The sequence below is a fragment of the Apiospora marii genome (assembly GCF_038362585.1).
Source record: "Apiospora marii strain CBS 49790 chromosome Unknown utg000001l_segment0_segment0, whole genome shotgun sequence".
NCBI classification, from domain to species: Eukaryota; Fungi; Ascomycota; class Sordariomycetes; order Amphisphaeriales; family Apiosporaceae; genus Apiospora; species Apiospora marii.
The window spans coordinates 3,359,799-3,380,225 of record NW_027117372.1 but is presented as its reverse complement, the minus strand read 5'-3'; the positions used below and the strand labels follow the sequence as shown (position 1 = coordinate 3,380,225).

Here is a 20,427-nt window from a genome sequence, read left to right as displayed (position 1 = left end):
AAGTGAACATTCTAACAGGCAACAATTCCTTCTGTCTCCTTAAGATCGGCCCCTTTGACGTTCGGCTGGAGGGAACTTTGTACACAATCTCGAGTAGACTGGGCTTGCTATCCTAAAGGGTTGAGCTCGACGCTAGGGACTTTGTTAGGGGTAGATCCGAGAATGAAATAAATTTAACAAACCAGTGTCTCCGGTGTCATTAAATGTCCTTCACCACTATACAGTGCATAGAAGTGGCAGTAGAAGTGGCAGTCTACTCAGGCGGCATACATTAGCAAAGATGAAGTACAATCATGTTCACAACTTGTAACTTGACGTAATAATTGCTCAAATTTCGGTATTTGTAAGCTATGTATGTCAGGTTTTATATTCATATGAGCCGTCTAGGGTGCTATCTGAGAATCTCCTCCAGGGACCTTTCCGTGATGGGTGTTGGCTGTTCGTCCACGCAGATGTGAGGCACAGAATCCTCTAAACAATAGAGCCGTCTGTAGCCACTGCTGCCACTGCTTCGCTTAGATACCTTCCGGGATGTCTTGCTGAGGCGATTAGAGGAGGAGTTGTTCCGGGACCCACTTCCTTGGCTTGGGGCCTTTGCCAGGATATCCTCCAACATGGCACGACTCGACATCCGCCTTTTCCCGGTCAATGGCACATCTTCGACCAGTTTTGAAACCACTTTCTTCTTTCTCAGGACCTCAGGCGTGTGGTCTAGTAGAGGCATCAAACTATACCGCCTAAGGCGGTCTAGGAGAGCGGTATCTGGACTTTGGTCTGGGAGATCAGGTTGGAGATCAGATTGGAGATCAGGTTGGGGATCAGGTTGGGGATCAAGTTGTTGGACAGTACTCTTTCGCCGATGAGAGGCGATACCTATAGAAGAGCCCATCCTCTTCTTTCCAGAGTTTCCAGGGCTTTCTGTAGGCGAAGTGCGGGACGAGGTCGTGGAACCTGGTAGGGCAGTGTTCGAGATCGAAGAGCGTCTCTCTATTTCAGGAGACGGGGTATCGCCACGATGAGCATCTACGCCATATTGATATAAAGTTGGGGTGCGTTGGCTGTCCGGGCGAAGATTCTCGAGTTCTGACTGAGGCGCAATCCAGTCATTCGTGCAAGATCGCGGCCTGAGTGGTGGAAATGACACAATGTCGGGTTCAGAAGCCGGCATATTATCCCCTTCGATCATAGACTGCTTGCGGGGCAAAGGCGTAGAACTCGGTCGGCGCACTTGCCAAGGGCTCTTGAGATACGTCGAGTCGAATTCCACAGGGCATACACCTGACACATCACTGTCTTTCTGTATCACTGCAATCGACGCGGACGACTTCGTGTGAGGAGTGGCACACCTGGACACAGGATCGCCATCCTGAAGGCTTCTGTAGGATGAGCCTTCTGAAGGTGTATACTAGTTGCATTCTGTAATGCTCTGCCTCGAAATGATGGTAGCTTTGTTGTTGCGTGGTGTGTGATCCTTGACATATCCTTCGGCGCTGAAGGCAGACTTGACAGAACTGATAGTAGTAGCCGGGTCGGCGAACCTGGAACACTGTGGAAAGATACCTTTCCTATAAGTACCAGCTCTGGGCCTAGTGTGATTAGGCGCCAGTGTCGAAAGGCATCCGGTAGAGAGATGCTTGTCGTGCAACGCCCGGAGCCCATCAATCACAATATCAAGTATCTCGGCAATGTCATTTGTTGACAGAAGGTAAATATCGACGGCCTCGTTGGGTTGTGCCCGAGTGGTATCAGCCCCCGAAAGCGGTGCCAAGCTTGGCCTGGGTGTTGGTCGGCAGGTTTGGGCTCTTGTACCAGGCACTGCGCCGCACGCTCTATGGCGACGAAGAGATAAATATGCCTTGATGTCTTCAACGATGTTCTCGGTCTCCTCACTCGGATTCGTCGAATTTCCCCGGGGAGCTGAGTGAGGCGTGTTGCAAGCGTCTGGTATGCTCGGCTGCCTGACTGTGACTGACTTTGAGGGTTGACCTGCAGACTGCCCGTATATTTCGAGGTCGCCTCCAACGTCGCATGAGCACTTGCGAAGTCTTTTCCAGACAAAAGGGGATTGTTTTGCATTGGTTTCTGACGTCGGTCGTGAAGTCTTAGGGTCCGACTGCTTCATGCTCTGCTTGCGGTGCTTGCCGAGGCCCAGTACACTTGCGGGGGCCAACGCAGTCTGGGGTTCGGGGTCGCAGGTCAAGTTGTTGGCCAATGTAAACTTGTAGTCCGCTTCGCCATTTACCACATGGCGACTTCCCATTCGACTGCTGCGTGCACTGTAGAACCGCTCATCTCCAGGACTTCCAGGTGGCGGCTGTATCGACGCAGGCATCTCCAGATCGAGCTAGAGACAGCAAAAGGATAAGATTGAATAGAGATATATATAGGGAGGGCTATGAGTACATAAGTTGTGTTTACGAAAAGGGTCGGAGGTGTGGTCTTGACATCGCTCCAGATGATTGAGAGAAATCCTTCCATCAATGGACATGTCAAACTTGGGTTCTGCAGGATTACTAAACCGTCCATCCAGCTTTGGCTGCGGTGCTCTATACATTTGCACCTTCCAGAAACCGTTGGCGATCAATCGGAACTTTCCTTGATTGAGCCCGGATCAAATATTCTCGTGGTCGTCCCTTCCTACGACCTACCTTATCGATACTGCCATGAGTTTGTCATGAAATGTATGCCAACTAGACTGGCCTGGCAATCAAGCCGAAACTATCCGTGTGAGAATGATGGTTGAAGCAGCTAGCGAACGGATCTGTCTTGACAACGAACCTTGGAGGTCTTGCCTAATCCGCACCTGGAAACCTGCACGTACTTACAAATGATGATCCAGGTGACCAATTTGGACGTCTTGGCTGGGCGTCCCGATGACGGATCTCGCTTCGAGTGCATCAAGAAGCAGCAGCTTTAGGGGTTGCCCGGTTCGGAGCCAACCGACTACACGTACCCAATGACATCAACTCGACGACCAATTACCCAAACCGTACACTTCTTCCTGCAACCCTGGAAAGTGGGCTGATAAAAGCATACCTACTGCATAGCCTCCCAACAGATTTGCGCCATGTCCGCATGTCGGTGGTTGGATGCATGGCATCGGAAGCTGACATAAGGCGATGGAATCCCAGGAGCAACTGCAGTCGTCAATGCAAGAATTATGCCCGTTCTTGGATTGAGTTGACGGGACTGGGCACGAGACCATCCAAAGTCGGGGTTAAAAGGAGGCCGTTTGGCCGTCTCGCCCTGTTCGTTCGCGGGGTCTGGAGCCTGCACGGGGAATGTCGGGTCCTTTTGGAGGGGATGCCGGCAGCGCTAATGCATGGCCGCCAGGCCCAGAAACGAAACTAGGCCGCTGTCAGCGATGGATTTCCAGCTCCAATCACCGAAAGTGCACTGCCGCCTCCGCCCCATCAGTGAGTGCATGATCTTCAACCATGTTACCTACTCGCTTGCTGAGTACATGTGTCTAGGTGGAAAACAACCATTCGATATATCCGGATCATCACGAGTGCTGCGTCTTGCTCCTTCCCAGTCATCGACAACCGTTCTTTAGGTAACACGATTTGTTCCATTCGACGGAGTCAACCGCCACGCAAACTACGGTAGTAGTATTTACCTAACCTGCAGGAACAGCAGCTGATTCATGCAGGCGCAGGGGGGCTTAGGTGCTGTTATGCAGTAGACTTGGTTCCCAGTCCAACCATTTATCAAGAGGCACATCGCCAACCTTGAGCGGTGTGATGTTGAGTTGGGCACACAACTTTAGGCGTCAAACTATATACGACTAGTACATCATTCTAGTATTCTTAATAAGTGCACCATTCTATCGCCACTTTCGCCATCACAAGAAATCTTGTTGGGCTTTCTCCCCCTTCTTTTCCTTCCTAAGAAGAGCATTACAATGTGCATAGCACTCGTCTCCACGTCGCACCCAGACTACGCACTCATCGTCCTCGACAACAGAGATGAGTACGTGCTGCGGCCTACCAGCAGACCAAAATGGTGGACTCATAAAGAGTCCGGGAATCAGGTCCTCTCATCTCGCGATCTACAAAGACGAGAACGCGGGACATGGATGGGAATGACCAAGTCTGGTCGCCTGGCCGTCCTCACAAACTTCCGCGAGACTATAGATGACACAGTGCATCCGGTTCATGGCGTTCGAAGTCGCGGCGGCATGGTCACTGCCTGGCTCGGTGCGCCCAACGACGAGAGTTTGGATCAGTTCGTCACCAAGATGCTCAAGGGTGGCTTGGTGAAGGGCGTGGGTGGATTCTCTCTGATCTGCGGCGATCTCAAGCCAAAGAGGAGCAAGGAAGAACTGAATGGCAACTGGGTCCAAGATCGGGAGGTCGAACCGCTGGTCATCATTTCCAACCGCAGCGAAGCTGTCGACGGGGTACCCCGGATCGGCGGCAAAAGGGGCGATGTCTGGGGCCTCAGCAACACAGTGTACGAGGAGCCTGCGACCTGGCCGAAGGTGAAGATGGGCAGGCAATTGCTGAAAGAAGCGATCGAAACAGCCGTGGCGGGCGGAGCCAGCGAGGATGAACTCTCGGAATTACTCTTCTCGGTCCTGGATCACGATACGCTGCCTCCGATTGCACGCCGCGTCAAGATGGACTTTGATGAACGATTGGATCATTTAAAGCAGTCTGTTTTCATTCCTGCCATCACCGACGAGGACAAGGAGAAAGATATGCTGTACGCAATGGAGCAGGGCAAGATGAAGGCCGCCTTCAACTATATTGAAGATGAGGATAACGAGCTCCTCGAGGCTTCTTGGCACGACGACGGTACACTCTTCGACAAAGGGGCATATGGCACGCAAAGACAGACTATGATACTAGTCGATTGGGATGGCAATGTGACATACAAGGAGCGGGCACTGTTTGATGACCATGGCAATCCGGTAGAGCATGGGAAGGGCGATGTGACTTTCAAATACACCATTGATGGATGGAATTGATGCCTTAGACGGGGCAGAGACCGATAGATGGTGACAAATGGAATTGGACGATACAGTGTTTGCAATAATGCATATATGGCCTAGCTTAGCATGAAAGGCGCATTGGAATACGATACGTTGGATATTGGTTGCTCAGGGTTATTACCGAGAGATGAGCAGTTTTGGTGCCCTGTGGGCGGCTCGATAATTTCTTCTTAAAATACATCTATCAACTCCGGATTATAAAGTCATTCTACTTACCGCTTTGCATCGTGCGCCCTTGAAGCAAGTGGTCAACCTTCGACAGTCAGTTTTGAGGGATGATGGCATGCCAGGAAGCCAGAGCAAATTAATTTAAATGCTTGCGGAAGATTTCCGTCTAGGGGCACCCACTGAATAAAGCTTGGCACCTTACCGGCCAATAGGAATGAACGCAGAGTGAGCAATTGATCCCTGCCAGCAAGTGACGACGACAGGCATCAGCTTCAAATCAAATCGAACATTGGACTTTCAATCCGCGAAGGACACAGTTCGATTCGGTTTCTTGTCTACAAGCAAACCACCCCCCAACCTCCCACTCCGCGACCGAGAAGGCGACGCACAAGCAGCCAGATCAACATTACCGACCATGAGATAGCGAATTTCATCATTGTTGACCAGACACTCCCCTCACGATGTCGGTCAACACAAACTCCCTCCAGCTCTCCGACTACCTGGAGAAGCTGCCGGGCACCACCTTCAAGCGGCTCTACCAGCAGCCCTCGACCGCCTTCGCCATCTTTCGACGCATGCTCCCGCACCTGGCCAAGACCATCGTCATGGCCATGCTGTACATGCCCACGCCCTTCCTGATCTCCGATCTCGAAATCTGGGTCAAGCCCACCTCGAAGCGCCAGAAGGACCAGGCCCTCGCGACCTTGCGCAGCCTGCACATCATCCAGAGCGCCGGGCCCCAGTCCATGACCCTGACGACCAATTTCCGGAACAGTCTGCGGCTTGCCCTCGAAGGCGGCGGCGACCACCATTCCTTTGGCGTGCCCTCCACCCTCCCTGTGCCCTCCGACGTCGACCTGGGATTCCTGGATCGGTATGCGCGAAAGAAATGGGACGATATTCTGCATTACGTGGTGAACTCGGTCGAGTACTCGGATATGCGCGACAAGGACACGAGCGGCGGCGGGCCTAAGGCCTCCGTCAAGGAACTGCTCATTGCCGGTCGCCTCGTCGAAAAACGAAGCGTCGCTACTATCAGTATCACGCAGGCAGGCTTTACCTTCCTGCTACAAGAGGCCAACTCGCAGGTGTGGACATTGCTGCTGCTATGGCTGGAAGCGGCCGACGCGGCCGGCTCTCGTGCTGGCATGGATAGCGTGGACATGTTGTCGTTCCTGTTTCTCCTCGCCTCCCTCGAGCTGGGTCGCGGCTACAGTACAGATGCTTTGACGGAGCCACGGCGGAACATGCTGCCTTACCTGGTTGATTTTGGCCTGATCTACATTCCGCCGCACGACCATCAGCAATACTTCCCTACCCGGCTGGCTACGACACTTACCAGCTCCGAGTCCAGTCTAAGGTCTGTGTCGGCCGGCTTTTTGGCCGCCTCGGAAGGGGGTATATCCGACGCAGGGGACAAGAATGCCATCATCCTGGAAACCAATTTCCGAGTATACGCATATACATCATCACCACTGCAGATTGCTGTTTTGGCGTTGTTCTGTGAGCTGAAGATGCGATTCCGCGAACTTGTGTCGGGTAAGCTATCCAGGCAGTCTATCAAAAGAGCCGTGGACATGGGCATCACTTCGGATCAGATCATATCCTACTTGGCAACACACGCACACGAGCAGATGCACCGCCTGGCCGCTGCACAGAAGAAGCCTCTGCTGCCCCCCGTAATTGTCGACCAGATTCGTTTATGGCAGTTGGATACGGAGCGCATGAGCGTCTGCCCCGGTTTTCTCTTCAAGGACTTTGAGAGCGTGCGCGAATACGAGGACATGGCCAATTTTGCCGGTGAGATTGGCGTGCTCCAGTGGCGTAACGACAGGAAGGGCATGTTCTTCGCCAGCAAGGTTGAACAGATTAAGGACTTCAGTAAGTTCCCATCTCCCACTCCTTCCCCTAAGCGTATCATGATGAACGTGACTAACGTGTGGCCTCGTGTAGTGAAAAACCGACGTAAGGCTGAGCAATAGCTCCGGCGCCAGGCGTACGAAAACGGGGAGGAGCATTCTGGTTAGATGGCATTGGTTTGGCGTTCTATGGTAGCATGCTCTTCATTATGAGACTCGGGACCAACGATCTGGTTACCGAGGAGCATCGGGGTGATATGATATCCAAAGTAGACATTCAATTGATCAGTCGATTTTCTTTTGACCTCCCGAGTTAGATTAGAAACGACGGAAGCAACAATAGCGCGTGCCCATATAATGTACATCCGTGTACTTGCCTACCCAGCGCGGGATGGAGCGTTATCTTGCTGTTTATTCAGTGGGATGTGGACTAATCACTTGTTCATCCACAGCTATATACCTTCCTTCCACTTCCTTACCCCCAATGTAGGTAGGTGCACACCATCATAAAGCACCATAAACAGTTGAACGACAACATCAATTCGAGTTAGAGAAGCAGCATGCCATTGAAAGCTCGCATTGGTCCCTTCCACTTCATGCACAATGTCGAAGCTACACTGACTTGCTAACATGTCGGAAGTCTCTTAACGGTCCCATTCAAGTTGACTTCACCCTCAAGTCATCCAACCGGGGACCATACCAGTACCAGAGCTACAAGATTGCAGATCCAACACAACACATCGTCAATCAGTCATGCCCACTGAGAAGGCAGAGAGTCAAGGTGTATTCTTGACATCGTTGAGCATCCTTTGCATCCTCTTTGTTGGCACTTTCAAGGCGTTTTGGAGCCTCTTCAAGCTTCATCTCAGTGCATACTGGGATCTCTTGAAGATATGGATCCCTTTCATCGCCGTCGTCCTCTGCGGCATCATGCTCCGGGCGATTCGATGGCCCATTCGCCACTTCGCCGAAGCACAATCGTCGCCCCAGATAATATACTGCACTCTGGAATGAGGAACCCCTCCCGCAAGGTGACGCCGACCGGAATCGTCCTACCCAAGTCGCCAGCAGCAACAGCAACCCAGACGTCGCGCACAGCCATCCCCACTTTGTACCCGCAAGCCAACAACGAAAACGTCCCCCCCAACGGCTCCAAGGAGAGCCTCAAGACCAAGTACAAGCCGTTCGGAAGCCTGCCCAAGTCGCGCACGCTGAATGTCTTCTCCAACCTGACGTCGTCTCTTTCCCGCGGCTCGTTGCCCAGCTTCAGCCGTACCCCCTCGATGTCGTCCACGACGGGTGCAAGCGAGAGCGTCGACCAGGGATCACGTACGGCCTCGGTTGCGTCATCCCACAAACCAGAAGTCGTCGTCAACCCTCGCCAGGTCACCGGCGCCCAGTCGTGCGAGTACTGGACAGGGCGTTTCATGGCTCTACAAGACCGCTTCCACTCGGAGATGCTGCTCCCGGAGAACCTGACGACCCTGATCACGGCACATGCGGAGCGGTCCCAAGTCCTTCCACCACCTCCTCCTGCCCCTCTTCGACCCTCAGCGATGCCCACGTCGTCATCCAACCCGAATCTGTCATACCCCAAAGCCAGAGGCCGCAAGCACACATCCTCAGTATCAAGCACATCTTCGAACCGGGCCTCGAGGGAGCTGGACGCCACGCTTCTCATGGACGAGGACAATCGAGCACGGAGAGTGTTTCTTCACCTCGAGGCATTGTGCGTCACCAACGAAGCCAAGAAGAGCCTGCACACCTGGCAGAATAGCTACGCACGACGCATGGGCAAGGAGTGCCTGTTGCCCCGAGGAGAGGCGAGCAAGGGATGGGTTGGCCGTCTGCTCAGCAAGAATGATCATGGTGGAAAGCGAGGCCACATGGTTGGCTTTGTCTGAACGATTCGAGATGCTTCACTGTGCTGTGGACAATTAACAAAGATACCACATTGTTTTATCCCAAAGCTCATACTGGGTGGGCACGATTTTCGAGCGTGGGGCTGTAAGATAGGGGATATTGAGGAACTCCATATCTTTTCCGTTTCTTGGAGCCAGCGGGTGGCCTTCATTGATAGCTATGAACTATACTCACATATCCAACGACGCCCATGTTTCATGCAGTATCAGCATTGCTCGTTCAGTCTGTCGGCTAAGGTCGTACTTTAGCCCCGCAAAGGATTGATGGGTGTGTTCGGGGGTGTCATTGTGCCAGGCCAATTCCTCAAGCCTTGAACTACATCGTTGTATGAAGTAAAGCTTCGTTACGCCATCACTGGTAGAGACACGGTGGTCGTTTCTTCTATTGTTATACTGACTATACGTTGCACACTGTATTACATCTTACTGCTAGGACCTCGCCTCTTGGCCGTATTCCGTTTAGCGTCCAAGACCAGCGCGACGTGATGGCTGAGCGCCACGATCTCACCCTGCTGGTCTAGGATGACGACCTCGAGGTCCTGGCGCCCGTTGCGGATCTGCTTGGCGCGGACGCGGACGAAGAGCCACTCGACGCCCTCGGCGGGCAGGGCTTTCTTGATGTCCAGGTTCAGCAGCAGGGTCGGGTACCAGAACTTGGCCATCGGCTGACTCTTAGTATTGCCCTGGCGGGCGGCCACGAGGCTCTCGATCACTTGCGGCCACAGGTCCGATACCAGGCCCAGGCTCGCGTCGGTGAACCGCTGCGCCGGGTCTGCGAACCGCACCCACTCGTCGCAGAGGCTGTCGGTGGCGTGCCGGCCGCTCCGGGGGAGGTAGATGCGCATCTGCTGGATCACTTTGCGGAACTCCGGGAACGGCTTCGCGATCCACTCGGCCCAGTGCGCGTCGTCGTCGCCGCCGCGGGTCAGCGCCGCGAAGTCGGACGGCGGCGGCGGTGGGGGCGGCTCCAGCTGCCAGCCCGTCTCGAAGGTGGGACCGAATTCGGCCGCGAGGTTGGTGTGGGTGATGTAGGCTACGACTTCCTCCCTTTCCTTTTCGTCACCGCTGCCCCCACCGCCATCGCCATGGTTGTGATGGCCCGTCGGCTGCGACAAGGTCACGTGCACGGTGCTGGTCTGCCGGCCCAGCTTGACGTCGCGCACGCGCAGGGTCGCGGGGCCGGCCTGGGTCCGCCGCAGGAACTCGGCGTGCAGCGTGATGGCGTGCGGCTGGGCCTGGGCGGCCAGCGTGGTGCTAAAGTGCAGCGCCGCGCACCGCAGCAGCACCGAGGTCACGACGCCGCCGTGGGGGACGCTGCCGACGCTCCAGGCCTCGTCGAAGGCGACGCGGTAGGTGTGGCTGCCGACCTGCCGCACGGAGGTGGCGGTGGCGAAGGTGGGAGGAACAGCGGCGGCTGCTGCTGGCCTTTGGACTGGCATGGTCTTTTTGGAGAGGGAGGGAGAGAATGTTCTCGTGGCTATTTACGTGTGGTTTTGAATGGACAAAGGGTATTAATGGCACTAATATTTCTATTCTATCATGATCCAGTTTGTTTGATGCATGGTCTATCCGTGGAGCGTAATGAAAAAGGCCAAATGAGATTGGTAATGGATGTAAGTAGAGGTGTATTGTCCAGATATCAATTGTTGATGCCAGTTAGTGTTGATGTAAGCTTCGGTGGACTGGACCTCGGCTGCCCCGCGCAATGTCTAGGTTAAGCGGTCGATCGCCCGCAAAGCAACTAACCTACCGTTTTGTCCCATTTTCCTAGCGCTCGACATGCCATGACTTCAATGCAACAGCTTATTTGGACTTCAATATGAAATAGTGATATAGTAATTCGAGGCTTTTGTATCAAATCAATGGGAGTTTCAGGCGACACTAGAGTACTTGTAGGACTACTAGAGTGGCGACGAAGCTCAGAGCCGTCAGTTGATTCCCGACAATCTTGAAGCCCGCAGATGCTGGCACCGTTGAACCGGCAGTCGGTGGAGTTGTTGGCGAAGGCGTACTTGTCGGCGGCAACAGCACATTCTCCCGCGTACACGAATACGGGTCCCAGCCATAGCCCGGACACGCCTTGAGACAGGCCGTCATGTCGGAGTCGCTGATCGGCTTCTCAGGTAGCAGAGGTCCCAGGATGCGCTGGGCGCACTGCCGGGCGCACCCGACGCTCGCGCACGACACGTTGCGCAGCCAGCCCTCCGGATTGCCCAGTCCCGTCCACCAATGACCCGCTTTGTCGTAAGGCGTCCACTGCGCGCCGCTAGGATCGCCGCTGTTCTTGTTGTTGTTGCCCGTGATGTTGAACTCGGGCTGGTCGTACATGGCTTCGCTGGGAGAATACGAGTCGAGCGGCTTTCGCGGGTCGTTGGTGGTGTTGAACAGCTTGTAGGACAGTTTGTAAGGGCCCCCATCCGGGAGCGAGCCCCCGGGGAGAGTGAAGTTGAAGCTCGTGATGTTGGTAGTCAAACAGCCGGCTATGAAACCTAGAAGCAAATGCATAGTCAGTCGGTGTGCAACCAACGATATTGAGGGGCGTGCTTTTCTGTTGGATGCATACAATATGGCATCCAGTATTTCATCATTCCAGGCGGTTCCAAAGGGGCAGCATGGAGCCAGACTTCCATGTACGGCCAGCCGCAGCCTTTGTAGTCCGTGATTTCATCGCACGGGTCATGAGCACTCAGGTTGACGCGCACCAGCGTCGGGTCACCGACGGCCACGGTCGGAGCCAAGTCAAGAAGCGGTCCAGCTTTGATATAAGCCAAGACCGGACTGACCAAGCACGGCAGACCGAAAATCCAGCTCTTCATCGTTTCGACTTTCTTTGCAGTCCAAAACTGACCGTAATACTTATTTTTCTCATCGTTGCGATTGTCATTCGATCACGGAGAGATGCCTGTCTGCCTAGCGCTGCGGCTGAAGATGCCTAATGGGGATGCGAGAAGACCCCTGTTCCGGTTGTTCCAATTTGCACCTACGCGTCGATACGACAAGATAAGGAATCAGACCACACGTGTTTAACTGAAATAATATTACGATGACGTAGCAGCATATATATGGACTGAGCGGTCCGTAGGAAAAGACGACACAACTGAGATGCCAGTGTAAGCCCTCTCTGCCTTAGGGTGTGTTTCATTTCAATAAGCCTGGCTGAAATACGATGGCAGTTGGGGGATATAAGCATACGGCCTCGATAGGTTCATATCAGCCATTAAGTCCGAATCGTGTTTCCAAACCACATCGGCTCATATGTACACTTCAGCCGGCTTATCACGTCCCGTCAGCCGGCCAATCACATCGACGTCTCCGGCTGATTCGATAAGCCGTGAAAATCAGCGCTGATCGACGAGAAGCCAGCTTATTTGAGGTGAATTGTGTGAGTGTGGGATTGCTCTCGCACGGTCTCGTCCCTCCCTCGGCTGGTGTGCGTCAAAATTGGTGAGTGTGGTATTGCTCGCGCTCGTCCCTCGACGCTCCGGACGAACGTTGTGACTCTATTTCAACACCAGCACGGAAGAGGCCGGTGACGCCGAAGAGATTCAGCCGATGCTGGTACGATGAGCTGGTCCGATAAGCTGGTCCGAAAAAGCTGGCTGAATTGCATTGACCTCGTACCTGAAAATCAGCCGGCTCATTGATTTGGAACGCAGCCTTAGTCTTTGGGTTTGTGGGGGAGGGTCTTGTCTTGGCCCCCCTTTGACAGGAAGTCCGGGGCCCATTAAATGCTCAATGGAAAGCTATGTATTTAACAGCCTTCATCTCTCCGTCGTCATATCATATGAACCACACTGAGTCATCTTAAAGACCTGAGATGCACAGCCAACAGCTCAAATGACGTTTGTCAGAGGATCAGCAAGATCAGCTCACCACCTGGGCTCAGAGCTTGGAAGTAAAAGCTTGGCCTACAAACTCTGTTGGGTCGGCTTAGTGCTTACCTCGTGCCTTGAAATACGGGGATACGCGGGGCGTGCGATTGGGCGGGGACTGAACAACATCGAAATGGCACAGCCACTTGAATAAATGTGGATATGTACTCTTATACTCTGTATTGCCTATTTGGACCATAGTTGTTTGAAAGGCATCGCCATCAAATTGGCGACAGTAAGTAGATATAAGGGTCCAGTAACTGTATGTTGTGAAACCATGTTGCCCTCCTTGCATCCTATCCCTTAGTTTTCCCTCAATCCATTTTTCTTACTGAGTATCCGAAACGTTCGGGAGTTACACTATTACTATATCAACACTTCAGTCTGCATCCAAGACAAGATGTCGGACGGACAGAGGGTTGATGGCTCGCTCTACTACTACGCCCCTAACGTAGGGGCAGCCGACTTCTTCATGGCGGCCTTTATTGTGACGATGATATTCCATTTCGTCCAATGCTGGTAAGTCCGGATGTCATCAGAATAGTGTTTTAACTCAAGCTGACTCGGGGCATATCAGGCGATACAAATGTTTCAAAGTCACAGCATTGTATCCTTTCTGCGGCGCCATATTCACCGCTGGTTTTGCGTGCCGTCTTTACGAGACCAGGCACTACGATAACATTCCCGTTTATATCGCTTCTCAGTGCCTCATTTACTTTGCCCCGTTAGTTCCCAACCCGGCTTGTAGTCAGGGGGTAAATCTGGAGAACCTGACTAATAATCGTATTCTCAGGCCTCTCGTCGAACTTGCCAACTACCACATCCTTGGCCGCGTGCTGTATTATGTGCCCTACTGCACACCAATCCACCCCGGGCGGGTTCTCACCACGTTCGGTGCTCTGTCCGCCGTGGTCGAAATATTGAACGCCCTTGGCATCTCTTACATCGCCAACCCCAGTGCCAGTGCCGATATCCAGCAGCTAGGCGAGGTCTTGACCAAAGTGTCGCTCTTCCTGCAGCTCGCAGTCATCGGTCTATTTCTCATCCTGGCATCCACCTTCTACAGCCGCTGCCGCCGAGCCGGCGTAGCGAACCGCAACGTCTCGATGGTGCTGTGGACCCTGTACCTCAGCTCGGGCATGGTCCTCGTCCGGACCGTCTACCGGCTCGTCGAGCACTTCAGCACCTCGCGCTCGCAGCTCCTGGACCCGAACCTCGACTGGAGCACGGTCAGCCCCCTCCTGCGCTACGAGTGGTTCTTCTACGTCTTCGAGGCCGCCGTCATGCTGCTCAACATGTTCCTCTGGAACGCCTTCCACCCCCGCCGCTTCCTCCCGGAGAGCTACCAGGTGTACCTGGCCCAGGACGGCAGGACGGAGCTGGCCGGCCCCGGCTGGGAGAGCGGGCAGAGCTTTTGGGTGACGCTGGTCGACCCCTTTGGCTTTCTGCAGTGCGCGTTGGACCGAGAGGCGGGGAATAGTCAGGGGAAGCAGAAGCCGTTTTGGGAGGAGAACGGCTACGCTCGCAGCAAAGCCCCGGTCTAGTAGCTTTGAACGAACGTTGTAGGCCTCTCTAGCTCTAGTTAAGGTGTTGCTGTTGTTGTATTTCCTTGGACATTAGGCGTATACCCTTTTCTGTACTTTCAGACATCATAGACTGTAGAACATATATAATTGTTTTCATGTGTTATTAGGCCATCTCTATAAGCTGGACATATGATCCACCGACTATCCATGCCAAGAGCGCGTTTGTGTAATACTCAACAGCTTGTTTTGTGTCCCTAACTTTACATCCGCAACCATCGAAATGGACTTTGCGCACAGGTTCAACTGCCTCCAATCCATGTATGGTTGATGCAGATATATGCATGCAGGGACCATATATACGCTCGTATCCTGGCCTATCTCTCGTCAGCAGCGCCATTGTGGCAGGGCGTTCTGCTAGTTCGTGCAACGCTAGATCCAATCGGGAAATCTGGGAGGCCAAGACTTTTGCCCCCAGGCGGACTGCATGTCACTGCCACCCTAGTCCGATCTGGGCTATAACAAGTACAACTACCAAGTGATGCAGCCCTATCCGGCTTTCCGTCCATCATCGACACTCTCTGCCCGTCCCCAGACATCTTCACTGTGTGCGCACAATCATCGTACATCGCCCATTTCGCCAAACGTTTGTTGACTTTGGCCCCGTTGTCCAATTAGCCCAGAGTCCGCCCGCTCTGTGCGGGGATTGTTTCTCGCTTCCGGTGAAGATGGATGCACCAACTGATTCATCCCGCCGTTACTGCTGGGAGTGCCAGAGACGCAGGCTCGAATGCGACTCTACACGTCCCGTATGTAACAAGTGCCGCCAAGCCGGGGTCGTGTGCCCTGGCTACGAGGACAAGAAACCTCTGAGGTGGCTGGCCCCAGGCAAGGTGACTTCTCGGAGCCGTAAACGCAAGACAACCACTACTGTCAAGACGAAGAAGACCGAGGAATCTGCTGTGGATCTACAGGCGAGGATCAATGCTGTCCTAGCACGAGCAGTCCAGGTCACTACCGACCTGTACAACGGGTCCATGATCCCAGTCATCCATTTCCGAGACGACGTGTCTGAAGCGGTCCAATCCGCGTGTTACTGCAAGTCCACCCTAATGCCAATATCGAGTGTGCCACTACCTATCTTGCGGCTAACACCAAGTCCCCTATGTAGACAATATGCGTATCTTCCCGGTCATGCAACCCCTAGCGCATTTTGGCCCCTGTCCTTACATCAACCCTTTGCCGTTGGAGCTGATGAGCATGGTCTCGGGGTCGGTTCGACGTGCCTTTATCTGCTTGGCTCTCGGTCATTACCTTCACCAGACACGGCCACCCAAGTCTGAGAGGGTAGAGCTTTGGTGTCGTTTCCATACCGAGAAGGGGTTGAGCCTCCGTGGTATTTCCGAGGAGGTTGGTCTCCGCAGAGATATTCGAGGACTTGACTTGGCTGTGTATAGCATCATGTGCCTTATGCTTATCGATGTAAGTGTCTACATTTTTCCTCGGCCCGTCATCCCACGTCTTATCTAAAAAAAGAACCACTCGACTTACGGGAAACTAGCTCTCCTATGGATGCCCGGACAATTGGCGTGTCCACTTCCTTGCGGCTATGAAAGCAGTAGCTTGTCGCGGAGGAATGAAGCAGCTTCACGAGAGAAACGTTACGATGCAGCCGACACTCAAATACTTTATGATGTAAGCTCGCTTAGCTGTGCTGCCTCGACCGCCCCTGCATATTAGAAAATAGTACTAAATACATCCATCTACAGCCTAGGAGTACTCGCGAGCTCCACGAGCCCTCCAGAGGACTATCTCGTAACCACGCCAGAGCTGGACTTCTTGGAGAAAGTCTACGGAAAGGGGGATTATCCGACTGTTATCTGCCCGCCCTTCTTGTTCCTCATCATCAGCCAAATCAACCGGCTGCGGCTCCAGACGACCCAGCCACCCGAAATGCACGATCCCGACTTGCCCTCGGCCCAAGACCTCCTATCAAGGATTCTCGGCTTCAACCCCGACGAGTGGGCGAGCCTCTACCCGGAGTCGTACCAGGAGCTGTTTCTCCTCGCGCGCATCTACCACGCCGCGGTGGCGCTCTACTGCATCTCGGCGCTGCGCAGCATGTTCCCGACCGGCTTCCTCTACAACCTCCTGATGCTGCGCGCCGCACAGGCCGACTGTTTGTTCGGCCTGCTGCGAGAGGCACTCCGGTCGCCCAAGACCATGCCGTGCCTCATGTGGCCGCTGAACGTCGCGGGCGTCGAGGCGGCCACGAGGTCCCTGTCGGACCGCCTCTTCGTCGAGGAGGCGCTGGGCGAGCTGAGCCGCGGGCTGGGGACTGGTTATCCCCTGGTGGCCTGCGATGCCATCCACAGGCTCTGGGACTCGGGCAAGACGGAGTGGGATGATTGCTATGACCGGCCGTATGCGTTTCTCTCTTAGCGTGGTGATGTGATGTCAGCGTGTTGGTTGGTTTGCATTGGATTTTGTATTCTTCTTGTTTGGTTCAAGTACACGAAGACCGCGCAAAGCTTGCGGTCATCGCGGGTCGGTCCCGTCAGCCATATATCAGCTCAAAGTCACATAACGTTGCGCAATCCCCTCAGTCTACCTTCACTGGGTCGAACTCTTCACTGTCGACCAACGGTGAACTCACGGGTGATGTTGGGCTGGCAGTACTTCTTCATGTGGCACATTAATCATTAACTATTGGCAGTGCTAGAACACAACAACTGACTATACATAGCCTGGTAAATTCCGCCAGTCCGCCTGGACGCACAGAGCAAGGCGCATAGTTACGCCCCAAATCACCGAGGCATTCCAAGCCGTTGGTGGAACCTCGGCCACATGAACCTGACCGAAACCTCTGTCTTAGACGAAGAGGTTGTAATCGAGACGAGCTGCCTGGATCCGCACACACATGGCCATTGTTTGCAGGTAGCGCACATAAGCCTCGGTGCCGATGACAAAGGGGTTCCCTTCGCTGCCGCGGTGGTCCAGGATGTCGAAGTTGTCCAGCGCGTCGTCCTGGCCCGGGTGGTTGGACATGAGGACGTCGGCGCCAATCTCGGGCGCGGCCTGGGCGAACTTGGCAAAGGACTGGATTTGTTGCCCCATGGTGGTGGCGTTCTTGGGGATACCGCCGCCTCCGTATAGGCCAGCCACTGTGTAGCACGGTCATGTCAGTCAAGATGCTCGAATATCACGGTTCTTCACGTAATTAAGAAGTACTCACCATGGCGCACCCCTCGATCGTACACGGGCAAGAACAGACTCAGGGTTCCAGCAGTGTGGCCGGGCGTGGCCACGATGCGAATCGTCGTGTTACCGATGGTGAGGTCCTGGCCATCCACCAGCGTCTCGTTGCGCTTCGGGATGACGAGGCCCTCGGGCTTGATCGGGTCGATCTCCATGCCGTGCCAGCAGGCCTCGGTGGCGTAGATGGGGGTGCCGAACGTGTCCTGCAGGTAGCGCGCGCCGCCGTAGTGGTCGGCGTGCTCGTGGGTGACGATGACGGCCGCGATGTCGGAGCCGTTGTAGCCGTAGTGCGCGAGGCCGGGGACGATGACCTCGCGCACCTCGTCGGGGTTGTCGAGCGAGTCGATCAGGACCAGGCCCGCGCCCGTGTCGATGGCCCACGACGTGACGAAGCCGTTGCCGACGTAGAAGACCGAGTCGAAGGGCCGGTGCGGCCGTACGAACCCCAGCGACTGGGCGCCGCTCGCCAGGTCCGGGTAGACCTGCGACTGGATGCAGCGGTGGGCAAAGTGGTGGTACAGGTCCTTGCCGGCGATCCGCAGCCCCTCGGCCATGTACTTGGTCACGTTGGCGTTCTGCTCGTTGGGGTAGTCGGTCGCGTTCCACCACGTCGTGAAGTTGGCCTTGTCAGTCAGCTTCTGAGCACTGCTCACCTGCGCGAACGGCAGCAGGCTCAGCCAGGTGGCCGCGTTGATCGAGAGTCTCATGGTTAGGCGCTTTGGATGGCTATCGGAGAGGCACGGGTGATGAAGGCTTGGTGGTGGCTTTCTACCTAGAGGAACGACCGCGTCCCTACGCAAGTACTTATATCCTGCACCGCATCAAGAGGCCGCGGCAGCAGTGGCCCGTTTGCCCCCATGCCGACCTACATGCCGTGTCTAACAACTGACAAATCATCTCCCCCGCATATCCTTTCTTTTCACCAGCCTATCGCAAAATTACGCAATACCACTACAACCCCAGCATTCCAGCGCTCCACTCGGCGGCATCTAGGAACTGCGGGGTGAGGCGATCTCGGTCGATGCCCGACGGACAATGTCCGGCCACCAGTCACGGGCCCAGAACTTGGCGCAAATGGGCCGAAGGGGGCCTGTGTTCTAAAGCAAAGCAAGCTTCGCGACGTGGGCGTGGTGGTTGAAGGGATTCGAACAATGAAGGTTAATCATTGTCGTTTCAAAACAAGATGAGGCTCTGGAGTCTTGGCGTGGAGACGGGAGGGCAGTAGGAAGCAGCGATTACACGAGCCACTTGCCATCTCGGCGAATTTGAGATGACTGGGCCCACCCGGATCTGACAGATCTGGGCCGCGATGGGCACCTCACGAGTCGCGACTCTCACCGCCGGTGGGCACCCGCCCGGCGCTATCCGTGATTGAGTGGGTTACAGCCAGTGGGCCATTCCGAGACGCGTGGGCAGGTCTTGGCGAGTCATTGACGTAGGCATACTTATGTTGGTGGTTGGGTACGGGCCGAGCACGTGGAGGCCGCTCTTCTGCCTTTTTTTTTTTTTTTTTTTTTTTTTTTTTTGGTGATGTGCTTTCGTAACACCCCGATCACAAGTGGCACGACTGGGAGGTCCGAGTCCCTGTTCAGGGCGTGCGTCGTACGTGGCAATGTAATCTACACGAATCATGTGTATTGGTCTAGAACTGACAAGGGACACAGGAAGTGCGACGGCGTGTTCTCGAGTGCAGTCACAAAGCTATGATTCCGAGGGACATCACGGGCAGGGCCGGTGGGGGATAAGAGGCTCCCTTTACGTACCACTGTTGCTGAGCACGACTGCTGTTTCTATAGTACTATAAGATAAACTTGATATGGGGAGTTTCTGACATTGCTTGGAATTTATTCACTAATATTTCGCACATGGACATCAAAACTGATGTACCCAGGGGTAGTCAAGTATCAGCGCACTACGACCTACCACTCAGCCTGCTAATCCCCGAGGAAGCTTCGTATCTCATAGTTGGCATAACATGCGCCGCAAGGCGCTGCGAACACTGTACTTGCCGCCTTCCGACGAGTATCGTTTCAAGTGCATGGGCAGCCCCAACGCAGGAGGTGTCGTCACCAGAACATGGTCCTCGTCGATCGGCGGCAGTCTCGGAGCCCGGCACACCCGTCGTCGTTGTCGCAGGGCGCCGAGGTGTCGTTGTCATGGGCGGGGGGCCGAAGGCGATGACGGCGGCGTCGGCGGTGGCGTCGGCGGTGGTGGCGGTGGGGAGTTCTCGCGGGCCAAAATGCGGGCGAGTTGCTCGGTCATGACGACAGGGTTGCTTCCTAAGGGGTTGGGATGGCCGCCGATACTGCTACCTCGGCGGTCGGTGTCGTCGTTGTCGCCTTGGGCTTGGGTAGCGGCATCTCTCTGCCGCGGCTGGCCGCTAGAACCGGAAATGGCGCCGCGTCGTCCATCCATCAGACCCGGTGCCGGGTGAGGATGGCTTACCTCTAACTGATTGTCTCCCGTCTGAGATCCCTGTGGTGCTGGCGATGACGTATTCTCTGTCAAACCGCGTGCTGCTTCCTCTTCTTTTCGAACATTACCTGCAGGACTGCCGACCTCTTCTTGCCGCTCCTGTTCAAGATCACCACCAGTTTCTCGCGGATCTTGAGACGACATTTTTGCCGGTGTTGGGATGTACCGAGTACAATGTGGGATGGTCGTTCGTATTGTTCATCTATAGAACTTAGGCTGTCAGAGGCCTTTTCCTGTTTCTGCCATGTGGACTGTCTGGTCCTCATATATGAGCTGTCTCTCTTACCCTTACCCAAATCAAATCACATTGTATTCGTAACGATTTCAAAGTTCGCAACCATCGTATCTGTTATC

At 54.5% G+C, this 20,427-nt stretch overlaps 10 protein-coding genes across 10 annotated transcripts; 5 read left to right on the top strand and 5 right to left on the bottom strand.

The window, feature by feature from the left end:
* Nucleotides 1-391: 391 nt before the first annotated feature.
* On the bottom strand, nt 392-2,332 carry PG985_001091 (uncharacterized protein; the record flags this gene model as incomplete). Its single annotated transcript, XM_066820860.1, has 2 exons — nt 392-1,289; nt 1,407-2,332. The coding sequence occupies 2 exons, from the start codon at nt 2,330-2,332 to the stop codon at nt 392-394; spliced, it is 1,824 nt and encodes a 607-aa protein (XP_066691739.1).
* A 1,572-nt stretch (nt 2,333-3,904) lies between these two features.
* On the top strand, nt 3,905-4,972 carry PG985_001090 (uncharacterized protein; the record flags this gene model as incomplete). Its single annotated transcript, XM_066820859.1, has 1 exon — nt 3,905-4,972. One exon carries the CDS (start codon nt 3,905-3,907, stop codon nt 4,970-4,972), a length of 1,068 nt encoding a protein of 355 aa, XP_066691738.1.
* A 653-nt stretch (nt 4,973-5,625) lies between these two features.
* On the top strand, nt 5,626-7,146 carry PG985_001089 (transcription factor tfb2; the record flags this gene model as incomplete). Its single annotated transcript, XM_066820858.1, has 2 exons — nt 5,626-7,045; nt 7,118-7,146. The coding sequence occupies 2 exons, from the start codon at nt 5,626-5,628 to the stop codon at nt 7,144-7,146; spliced, it is 1,449 nt and encodes a 482-aa protein (XP_066691737.1).
* An 887-nt stretch (nt 7,147-8,033) lies between these two features.
* Nucleotides 8,034-8,927, top strand: PG985_001088 (uncharacterized protein; the record flags this gene model as incomplete). The annotated part of the gene is made up of 1 exon (XM_066820857.1): nt 8,034-8,927. One exon carries the CDS (start codon nt 8,034-8,036, stop codon nt 8,925-8,927), a length of 894 nt encoding a protein of 297 aa, XP_066691736.1.
* A 434-nt stretch (nt 8,928-9,361) lies between these two features.
* PG985_001087 (uncharacterized protein) lies at nt 9,362-10,384 on the bottom strand (the record flags this gene model as incomplete). The annotated part of the gene is made up of 1 exon (XM_066820856.1): nt 9,362-10,384. The coding sequence occupies one exon, from the start codon at nt 10,382-10,384 to the stop codon at nt 9,362-9,364; it is 1,023 nt and encodes a 340-aa protein (XP_066691735.1).
* A 442-nt stretch (nt 10,385-10,826) lies between these two features.
* PG985_001086 (uncharacterized protein) lies at nt 10,827-11,761 on the bottom strand (the record flags this gene model as incomplete). Its single annotated transcript, XM_066820855.1, has 2 exons — nt 10,827-11,434; nt 11,509-11,761. 2 exons carry the CDS (start codon nt 11,759-11,761, stop codon nt 10,827-10,829), a joined length of 861 nt encoding a protein of 286 aa, XP_066691734.1.
* A 1,456-nt stretch (nt 11,762-13,217) lies between these two features.
* PG985_001085 (uncharacterized protein) lies at nt 13,218-14,361 on the top strand (the record flags this gene model as incomplete). The annotated part of the gene is made up of 3 exons (XM_066820854.1): nt 13,218-13,336; nt 13,395-13,541; nt 13,611-14,361. 3 exons carry the CDS (start codon nt 13,218-13,220, stop codon nt 14,359-14,361), a joined length of 1,017 nt encoding a protein of 338 aa, XP_066691733.1.
* Nucleotides 14,362-15,068: 707 nt separating this feature from the next.
* On the top strand, nt 15,069-16,782 carry PG985_001084 (uncharacterized protein; the record flags this gene model as incomplete). Its single annotated transcript, XM_066820853.1, has 4 exons — nt 15,069-15,465; nt 15,512-15,822; nt 15,902-16,035; nt 16,110-16,782. 4 exons carry the CDS (start codon nt 15,069-15,071, stop codon nt 16,780-16,782), a joined length of 1,515 nt encoding a protein of 504 aa, XP_066691732.1.
* Nucleotides 16,783-17,211: 429 nt separating this feature from the next.
* PG985_001083 (uncharacterized protein) lies at nt 17,212-18,305 on the bottom strand (the record flags this gene model as incomplete). The annotated part of the gene is made up of 2 exons (XM_066820852.1): nt 17,212-17,504; nt 17,576-18,305. 2 exons carry the CDS (start codon nt 18,303-18,305, stop codon nt 17,212-17,214), a joined length of 1,023 nt encoding a protein of 340 aa, XP_066691731.1.
* Nucleotides 18,306-19,752: 1,447 nt separating this feature from the next.
* Nucleotides 19,753-20,217, bottom strand: PG985_001082 (uncharacterized protein; the record flags this gene model as incomplete). Its single annotated transcript, XM_066820851.1, has 1 exon — nt 19,753-20,217. The coding sequence occupies one exon, from the start codon at nt 20,215-20,217 to the stop codon at nt 19,753-19,755; it is 465 nt and encodes a 154-aa protein (XP_066691730.1).
* Between the last annotated feature and the right edge of the window lie 210 nt (nt 20,218-20,427).